Source organism: Malania oleifera, chromosome 2, assembly GCF_029873635.1.
Source record: "Malania oleifera isolate guangnan ecotype guangnan chromosome 2, ASM2987363v1, whole genome shotgun sequence".
NCBI lineage: Eukaryota > Viridiplantae > Streptophyta > Magnoliopsida > Santalales > Ximeniaceae > Malania > Malania oleifera.
Window position 1 is genome coordinate 146,236,107 of NC_080418.1, and position 10,881 is coordinate 146,246,987.

The 10,881-nt window shown below is 35.7% G+C and overlaps 1 protein-coding gene across 1 annotated transcript; it reads left to right on the forward strand.

Annotated features, from left to right (window-relative positions):
• The first annotated feature begins 1,518 nt into the window (after window positions 1-1,518).
• On the forward strand, window positions 1,519-10,539 carry LOC131147910 (linoleate 13S-lipoxygenase 2-1, chloroplastic). Its single transcript, XM_058097555.1, has 9 exons — window positions 1,519-2,037; window positions 3,580-3,848; window positions 6,243-6,480; window positions 6,860-7,180; window positions 7,263-7,348; window positions 7,868-7,978; window positions 8,089-8,390; window positions 8,733-8,999; window positions 9,666-10,539. The coding sequence occupies exons 1-9, from the start codon at window positions 1,527-1,529 to the stop codon at window positions 10,423-10,425; spliced, it is 2,865 nt and encodes a 954-aa protein (XP_057953538.1). The 5' UTR covers window positions 1,519-1,526; the 3' UTR covers window positions 10,426-10,539.
• The last annotated feature ends 342 nt before the right edge of the window (window positions 10,540-10,881 follow it).

A 10,881-nucleotide genomic window follows, 5' to 3' on the forward strand; every position in this document is an offset into this window, starting at 1 on the left:
TGTGATACATATCAACTTATGTAAGAAGCATTTCGTTATACCCAAAATTGTATTTCAAATCTATTGTATTCCAGGTACGGGCCTGAAGAGGGAGACTAGCCCTAGTGAATAGTCCCGGACTAACTTAGACTTGATTAAGAAAGTTAGGTGCGCCATCCTAGTAAGGCGTGTTGGTTGAGGTTAACCCCTTGAATTGACCAGGTTATAATCGGTGTCGCTCCACCCGTTAAGTGAGGTATTAGTGGAATCTTCGAACTTACGAGCTAGAGGTGGGAACGTAGGTACAGATGGCCGAACCCCGATAACATATCGTGTGTCTGTTTATATTTTTGCACTTTATATATATCACACATGTATGTTATGGTGTGAATGATGCGCATGATTTAAATTTTCGCATATTATATTTATCGGCATATTTAGGATTGTATATAAAGACCCTAGGTTGTATTATACGACTATCTCATTTTACCTAGGAGATAAATTTTAAAATTCCAATTCACTCTCCCTCTTGGGAATACACCAATTCCAACATGTACTTTTTCTATTCATGTATGCGTGCTTCATCTCCTTGTACCTATTTGGGCACGTGCCCCTCTCATTTCTTAATAAAAATGTGACCTTATGTGTGTGTTTCTCAATCTTGACCAAAAAAAAAAATTCACGTTGACCAATTTTGACCCAGAAAGCCCACGGGTAATGAGGCACAACCTAAAATCCTCAACAATAAAAATACCTAATTTTAAGATTTAAAGGACTCAATCTCAAATTTTAAAAGGCTTGATTCAAAAACTCAATTCAACATCCCAATCCTAAGATTTGAAAGGTCCAATTTAGAAGTTAACTCAAAACACTAATTAGAACTAGGAGACCCGCTTTTCAACTGAACGAAGCAAAAGGACTTCAATTAATTTTGACCCTTAAAGACCTCAACTAAAAGTTAAAGAGACCCAAATTAAAACTAAGAAACTCAATTTCTAAATGAAAAAAAACTGAGACCTCAAATTTCCAAATTTAAAGAAACAGAAGAACTCAATCTTTAAAATCAGAATCAAAGTGACTTCGAAATGTTCCTTAAAATATCATGCATTGGTTTAAGACACCAGAACTCGTTTTGAATAACAAAATCAGCTTTGAAATTAAAAGACCCCATTAAAAATGATCGGTTCCTGGACTCATTTTTTTAAAATAATAGACTCACTTATTGACGATCAGGACTTAATTGGACTTTTTCAAATAGGATATTTCCATTTTTTAGGATCCAAGGTCGTACTTAGTATGCCGGATCTTCTCAAACATGCCTGACTAAAATTGGAATGTCTACGTACCAAATTTAGATCCTATACGATTTTACCCACCATTCAGACCTAATGAATATTCCTATACATACGAAAAAGAAAATCTATCATTTGTAGAGAGAGAGAGAGAGAGCGAGAAACTCACATTTTACTTTCAATGACTTTCACATGCAATAATAGAGCAATACAAAACTCATTTCTTTCACTTTTGTAAGACTTTTCTCTCTATATATGTGGCAAACAAAGACAGCCTCTGCGCACACTAATCTCATCTCTCGTCATAACCTCAAGCTCTCCCTGTCCCTGGCCTTCACCCACCACACTCTCATTTTCCACCAAACCCCAACAATCATGTCCACGAACATTGCTCTTACCCTGCCCCATCCTGCACGGAGACTCTTCCCCCGGCCCAACGCCGGGGCCGGGCCTTCCTCCCCCGCCCGGCAGAGGCAGCCGGTCTTACCACTGCTTTACCCATTTAACCCGAAGAACAAGAACAGTAGGAAAAACCATAGAGCTATTGTGTCCCAGGCCGCCGGCAATACTAGTAGTAATATAAGTGGGGCTGTTGCTAGCTCCGCCGCGGAGCAGACTAGTACATCTGTGAAGGCGGTGGTGACGGTGAAGGTCACCGCCGGCGGGTTCTTGTCCAGCCTTGATCTCTCCAAAGGGCTCGACGATATTTCTGATCTGCTCGGGAAAACACTCATCTTGGAGCTCGTTAGCTCTGAGCTTGATCCCAGTAAGTACTATTATATATATATATATATAATATAATTAATTTGAGTATAAGGGAGTTAAAAAAGGTTTTGATTATTAAGTTGAGTACAAGGAAAATGTTTTATTTTTTTTTTGAATTTCTATTTTTATTTTCTCATTTGGGATATGGAGAGAACACTAGGCTCTGGTTCATGAAATTAGGTAACAAAAGCTAGTATAATATAGAAATTTATGAGGGGTTATTTTTATTTCTATTTTTACTATAAAATGCTTTAAGTATTATTATTCATATATATATATTTTCAATTAATCATCATTAATTAATTTGAGCATAAGGAAAATTAGGTTTTACAAAAGTAAAAAAGTAAGTTTTAGGTGTTCCATTTTAAAAATCACTGATGTATTGATAACTTCTAAGTTCATGATATTTTAAAAAATAATAAAGAGAAAAATATTAATAAAAAAATAATATATGTGCCGTATTATATTTTTCTTCAATAAATAAAAACCAAATTCTCTCTAGCTCTATCTTTCTGAGTTTTATTTCTAAAATTTTTCGTTGAATTTACACATATACATATATTTTTATTTAAGGTAAAAAATATTAACCTTTCCTAAAATTTGGTAAAAAAAAAAAAAAAACCGAGAGCTCTTTCTTGATATTTCAAAAATTCCACTAAACGTCTCATGATGTTTAAAAAATGACATGAATCTCCCAAGATTTGCCAAAAAGCCATAAATCTCTTTTCAAAAGATTTGTTTTTTTTTTTTTTTTTATTTTTTTATAAAATATAAAAAAAATTTGTATTTTTTGACAAATTTAAGGAGAGACCTCTCAATTTCTTAAAATTTTAAGAAAGACTCTTGAGATTTTAAAGTTTTAGGGAATGATGTCAATGTCTTTTATCTTTTTATTTATACCATAACTTAATATTCTTATTATCGACTTATTATTTAAAAAGTAAAAAATAATTAATTCCATAGTTAAACTAATTTTAATTAATGATTTAATTTTTATTTTAAATTTTTTTAAAAGGCTAAGATCGGTTCATTAACTCACTTGATAATTTTGTGATCCGAGTTACGAGCATATATCACTTTAATTGTCTTTGTGACTTTTTATTTATAATTGGGAGTTTAAATTAAGAATAATTTTTATAAGATTATTGTGGTCATAATATGTTTATTGAGTGGGTTAATTAAATTTTTTTGATAAATTTTATAGGTGGAGAAAATAAAATATTAAATTAGAATATCCTAAACAAAAATATATGTACTTAGAAAAAATTTAAATGAAGGAACCAGTCACACTGTTGAATGGGCTAATCAATAATGAAGCCACTGCTCATTCTGCAACCATAATGGACCCCTGTCTAGTCCCTCTCCAATGTCCTCTCTCTCTCTCTCTCTCTCTCTCTCTCTCTCTCTCTCTCTCTCTCTCTCTTATATATATATATATATATATTGATATTCTTTTTAATGATTACTTTCTTTTGTTTTTATTTTTTATTTTTTAAAAAATTTTGGGGTGGAATGAAAAATGGAATGGGGGGAATGAATGAAGAGACGGGGAAGGAGAAGAAGACGATAAGGAACTACGCGCACAGGGTGAGGCAGGACAAGGACGAGGTGAGGTACGAGTCGGAGATGGAGGTTCCCGGCGACTTCGGGGAGGTGGGGGCGGTTCTGGTGGAGAACGAACACCATAAGGAGATGTACCTCAAGTCCATCTCCCTCGACGGCTTCCTCACTGGCCCCCTCTTCTTCACCTGCAACTCCTGGGTCCACTCCAAATTTGACAATCCTCAAAAAAGAATTTTCTTCTCCAACAAGGTCTGTTTTATTATTTATTTATTTATTTATATTCCATTAATAATAATAATAATAATAATAATAAAAATAAATTTTAATACAATTTTATATTATATTTATTCAAATCCAATACAAATTTAAATCTAATTTCTTTCCAGTTAATTATTTGACCTTTTATTTGATAATTGAGTTTTCAAATATTAAATTTAAATTTATATAATTTTTTTAAAAAATTAAATAGGGTACAAAATTATATTTTTTAGTTGTTTAAATTCGTACAAGTCAAAACCCAAAACTTAAAATATATGATTTTTGAAAAGAACCCGTCTCTATATTTAGGAGTTAAAAAAATCCGAATTTATAAATTTGTCATAAATTTTATCTAAATTCACAGATATTTAGAGTTTGAAATTCATGTTGACCTATTAAATTCAAAAGACCATTCTTTTTTTCTTTATATATTATTTTCAACTACCTCATGAGCCTTATGAGATTTAAAACCTCTTCTATTTGAATATATTACGTTGAATTTTTCTATAATGTTTTAATATTGGAAGGTGAAATTAATTACAATCCCTGAAAAGTTAGAAGTGTTTTAAAAATTGTACTAAAGGAGTTGCAGCATTAATAATTACACGCACCAAAAAGGTGACAGTGGTACAAGGTAAATTCATAATTGAGCCTCCCAAAAAGGGACAAAGGCAAGAAGTGGGGAAAAAAAATAATAATTTCAACATATATATATATATATATATATATATATATATATAAATAGAAGGTTGCCCTTCGACCAAATTAAAGTTAGAATATACCTAAATAAAAAAAGGAAAAGAAAAAACTAGGGAGTAATTTCATTTTTTTTTTTCTTAGTGTGATCGATGCATGTATGTGTGTATAGTGCGTGCATAAAAATCGTAGTTGTAATAGAAACAAAATTATTTGTTCTATTATGTGGTCCTAAATGTGCGCAAAAATTGTACTTGTAATAGGAATAAAATTATTTGCTCTATGAGGTGGTCCTAAATATAAGTTCTCTTTCATAAGTGGGCATTTTTATGATTACGATTTTAAGTTTTTTATTTCTCTCTAATTTGTAAAATATGTGGTCCCAGGTTATATATTCTTTTTAATATTATCATTTTACTTATTTAATTTATCAACTACCAGTCTGCTAAACGTAAAGACAAAAAATAATATCGATATGCTTTTGTTAGTAGAAAAATGATTAGTTAGGTTTTTTCTGAACTTAAAAATGTAATGGAAAATAATCCCTGGGGAGTGTCATTTATTTTAAATAGGATTATAGTTTAAAGACAATATTGTTTAAAATTATACGAGAATTATTAGATTATACCAGCAAATATTTTTCACAAGCTTATACTTTAAAATATATATATATACATATATATATATTAATCCTAATATAATTTTTTTTTTTATAAAAAAATACAATCTTTATTGATATGCCCTCACTTTTGGCGGATGAATACCGTGATTACAAGACAACATTGGGAGGAAGCAAGTAATTTGAAAAACGATGAGGGAAATTTTTGCAATGATAAAATTATTGCAAGAGTTTAAAGATGTAAGATAGTATTTGGAAGTATGAATTTTGAGACTTGTATTTACATTTATGTACAAATATGTAATTTTATATCATATTTTATTCAAATTCTCATGAATTCAAATACAAGATCCATACTCTCAAGTAAGTGGAAGTGTGAAGAATCTTAGGGCATAAGTGAATCGAGCTTAGACAAGGTTGGTAATAATATGTTTAATTGCAAACTTATTTTAATCTCATCTGTAGACCCACTTGAGCAACTGTTGAAAAATTAGGTTTACTCTCATAAGAAAGATGATTTTTATGTACAGGGGAGCAGCTTAAGTTTTTAGGTTAAATTGGTGCTCACCTCCTCGTGTATTAAGACTATGAACTCTTCCAACTAACAGGGAAGTACTGTGGTCCAACATCTTTCAGATTTGTAAACCGCTAGCTTCTTGATGCAGTCCACATGTACTGCTATGGTGCGGTCCAAAACTGGATAAGAGATGACAAGTAGAGGATTTGTCATTTTCAAGGGCAACAAATGTTGGTACTTTGTGTGAAAGGCTCGCCCCCTCACTCCTTTTGTTTTTTTATTCTGCTCATTTAAGAATGTGGAATCACTTAGTTTTTAGGACAAACACATAAAAAAAAGTATCAATATTTTGAAATTTGACAGCTTAAACCTGTTACATATATATTTTTTAACTCACTTCCACAATTATAATTTGGTTGTCAGTGCAAAATGCAATGAATTTGTGTTAGGAGGAAAGAATTATTGGAAATTATGATGCTAGATCTCTACCCTTAAGTTTCCATTTTTTTTTTCTCTGTCTAAAACTTTTTTTGGACTCTTATGCATGGGGCAGTCATTCTTGCCATCCCAGACACCAAACGGACTGAGGCGCATGAGAGAGAAAGAACTCGCGATCTTACGAGGCAACGGAGAAGGAGAGCGCAAGACGTTCGAGAGGATCTACGATTATGACACGTACAATGACATCGGGGATCCTGACAGTAGTGCTGATTATACCCGACCAGTGTTAGGTGGTAAGAAGCACCCATACCCAAGGCGTTGCAGAACGGGTCGCCCACCGAGTAAGAATGGTATGGGGAAAAACAGCATGAACTCCATCATTTTGATCTTATTAAGTGTCCACTCTAATTTTCTACAATGTTAACAAAAAATTTTCATTTCATGTGTCCTCCGGGCGTGTGCAGAGCACATACACAATGTCACATGCTATTATTTGAGACTGGCTTGAATTGCACCTAGGAAACTCTAACCTAGGCTTGAGTTTTGATGCGCGTCTTTTTAAGATGAATGTCACATTTATGGAGTCGTACTAAGTCCTAATTAGAAGAGAAGCAACATGTGTAGGCAGAGCACTCACACCTTCTATGTCCTTTCCTTGATAATTAGTTGGAAAAGTCAATCACATTCTTTTGAATGGAGAGGCACATTTGAACCAATGCGTGTATGCAGATCCACTGTCGGAGTCAAGGAGTAGCTCCGTTTATGTGCCAAGGGATGAATGCTTCTCAGAGGTGAAGGAGCTAACGTTCTCAGTAAAGACAGTATCTTCAGTATTGCATGCATTGCTACCATCTCTGGAGACAGCACTTGTGGACAGTAACCTTGGATTTCCATACTTCACGGCCATAGATTCACTGTTCAATGAAGGTATCAATGTGCCCAAGCTCAAGAAGCAAGGTTTCTTCAAAACTCTCTTGCCTAGGCTAGTGAAGGCCATCTCTGATGCTGAAGACAATGTCTTGCGCTTTGAGACCCCCGAGTTGTATGAGAGTAAGAAATCTCGTCCCACATCCACACACAACCCTACCCTACCCATACCCCTATATAATATAACTGTATGTGTTAATGGCAGGGGACAAGTTTGCTTGGTTTAGGGATGAAGAATTCTCTCGCCAGACTCTCGCTGGTCTCAACCCCTATAGCATTCAGTTGGTCACGGTATGGTGCAGTATAAATTAACAAAAATGCTTTTGTCACCAGCAGTATAATGCTTTTGTCATGAACAAAAATGTTGATGCATATCTGCTTTCCTTGACTGCACCAAATGGGTTATGTGCAATCTTGAATAATCTCTTCATGAAGTTTGGCCATTAAATGTGGTTGTGTAGAGTTAACTAATTTGGTAAAGGTACACTTACCAGAAGAGCATAATCCAAGTACTTTGCATGCACATCACATACAAAGTTATATAAGCTTCTGGTCCTAGTGGTAGATAGTCCTAGTGATATTGTCCATGGAGTGTGTGGGACATATTGAACGCCTGCTGTTGGGGAATATGATATTATCATGGAAATCCTAGATCTCAGTTACTTTTAGTCAGAAGTTATATAATCACTGAAAATTATCTTGGGAGATGAAGAAATAAGCATGCCCACAGGGAGAAAGGAGGAAAAATGGCACGGAATGAATTATGTGAAGGCCATATTCAATGCTCTGAACTTGTTCATAATATTTTAGGAATGGCCATTGAAGAGCAAACTTGACCCCAATATCTATGGCTCGCCTGAATCAGCAATCACAACAGAGATGGTCGAGCAACAAATAAGAGGTTTCATGACTATTGACGAGGTACTGCAAAACCGAATTAGAAAATAGATTTAAGAAAAAAAAAAACATGAATGCCTGTGATCATTTTTCTTTTCCTCAAAGATTGAGTGGTGTACGTTGGCTACTTGCAGGCCATAAAAAATAAGAAGCTGTTCATATTGGACTACCATGATGCATTCTTACCATATGTGAACAAAGTGCGACAGCTCAAAGGAACAACGTTATACGCGTCACGGACGCTGTTCTTCCTAACCCCTGATAGCACGCTAAAGGTACTTGCCATTGAGCTGACTCGACCGCCTTCAGAGGCAAAGCCACAGTGGAAGCAAGTGTTCACGCCCACCTGGGATGCCACTTCTTGCTGGCTTTGGAGGCTTGCTAAGGCTCATGTCGTTGCTCACGACTCTGGCTATCACCAGCTTGTCAGTCACTGGTACTTTCCTATTAACTTGTTCAATACAATTATACAGGACTAGCGGCCTTTTTTTAATAAAAAAATTTTGGGAAGCTAACTTCTGATCTTATTAGGACAAACTACTTACAAATTGATAGTGAGATTCATATTGAATATAAAATGGATGGGAAGGTCCCTTTCCTTCCCTTTTGCGTCCTAACAAGAGAGAGAGAAAGAGCGAATTTTTTGCTTGTCATTGCTTTCCACTCTTTTTCTTTCCTCCTCTTTCCCTCCTACTGAACATTCTTTGTTAAGACCCACATCAGCTTTGGAGTAATGAGATTTGCATTTAACAGTGATCTCATTTGTTCGCTTATGCAGGCTAAGAACTCATTGTTGCACCGAACCTTATATAATTGCAACAAATCGGCAACTCAGTGCGATGCATCCAATCTATAGGCTGCTACACCCATACTTCAGGTATACTATGGAAATCAATGCTCTTGCTCGTGAAGCCCTTATTAATGCAGGGGGAATCATTGAAGGCGCATTCTCACCTGGCAAGTATTCCATGGAGCTCAGTTCTGCCATTTATGACCTGCAGTGGCAGTTTGACAAGCAGGCATTGCCAGCGGACCTAATCAACAGGTATTGGAAAAATAGAGGACAAATCTGGCTGCTGTCAGATTTTATATATGCATTATCCATAATATTTATGAAGCTTGTGCCCCTTGTAAGGTACTTTGGCAGTAAGGTAAAGCTCTGGAGTGAGTCGTTAACATGTCCTGAATTTGATTCCTTGTTGGAAGAAACCTGCATTTATGTAGATGTCGGTGATGGAGAAGTTCAACACTAGGTTTTGCGGAGGTAGCTGGTCAATATATGGTTGGACGGTTGAAACCCTCTGTTATCCCAAAAAAAATTTATGGAACTTACCTATAGGTAACTAGATAAGGGGGAAAATGTTTCTTGATGGTGAAGCTGGTATGGCTTCGGATTTTTTTGTTTTTTTTTTGGTATGTGAATTATATGCCATTGCAAATATTTACTGAACCTTCCACCCTTCCTTGTCTGAAGTTAACAAGAAATCCGTCTACTAAAAAATTCCTGCTTTTAGACCGCAGTTTTGAATGATTTGAACTGAAATATGGCATGTTTTTAATTGAATCCATCTACTTTGATATGCAAGAAAAGTAGAAAACATGAATGCATTTCCCTAAAAAAAATGATCCTTTATGGTCTGACTAGGACTATGTTAATAAAAAATGTTCTATAAAATATCTTCTGCTAAAATTTTGACTTTCATAATTGCAGGGGACTGGCTGTTGAGGATCCAAGTGCTCCACATGGTCTGAAGCTTACGATCGAAGACAACCCATTTGCTAATGATGGTCTCCTGCTTTGGGAGGCCATTAAACAATGGGTGACTGACTATGTCAACCAATACTACCCGGATCCCAGCCTAGTTGAGTCAGACCCAGAGCTTCAATCATGGTGGACAGAAATCCGAACAAAAGGCCATGCAGATAAGAAGGATGAACCATGGTGGCCGGTTCTCAAAACCCCGAAAGACCTTATTGATATTCTCACAATTATAATATGGGTAACCTCTGGTCACCACGCCGCTGTGAACTTTGGGCAGTACCATTATGCAGGTTATTTTCCAAACAGGCCTACAATAGCGAGAACCAACATGCCCACCGAAGACCCAACTGACGAAGGCCGGAAGTTCTTCTTGGACAAGCCTGAGATTGCACTTTTGATGTGCTTCCCTTCGCAGATTCAGGCAACAAAAGTTATGGCTGTTTTGGATGTGTTATCAAATCATTCTCCTGATGAGGAGTACATAGGGGAGAAGCCCGAGCCCTCGTGGGCTGAAGACCCTATTGTAAATGCTGCCTTCGAAAGGTTTACAGGGCGGTTGAAGGAGTTTGAAGGGATCATTGATGATAGGAATGCAGACTGCAATTTGAAGAACAGAAATGGGGCTGGTGTTGTGCCTTACGAGCTTTTGAAGCCATTCTCGAAACCTGGGGTGACAGGAAGTGGAGTTCCAAACAGCATCTCCATCTGAAATTGAGATGCATTGAAACCTAGGGGGTTTAAGTTTTGAACTTGTTGATGAGAGCAGAGATGTAATGCTTGTTGAATAAATTAATAGCAGCAAATGTGTTTTATTTTCTCCTAATTTGTAGGAGTTAATTAGCATTATAGAGACCCAGAGAATTTATAGCAATTAAATAATAAAAGAAAAAAAGAAAAAGGAAATTTTTAAGGGGGTCACAACAGGATCTCATCGACGAACGTTTCGCGTTTGTTGACGAAGCGGCTTATTGGGATCGTCGACGGGGACATGTGTCTCGTCGATGAGAAATTACCGAGAAAATTATTTCAGGGCCTGAAATTTGTCGATAAAAGTTATTAGTTCATCGACGAACTCCCTTTTTGGCCTCGTCGACGAAGTCAGGAATATAAATAGCTCAAACTCGGGTTTTTAGCGCAAAATTTCATCCAAAATCACTCTTTCTCT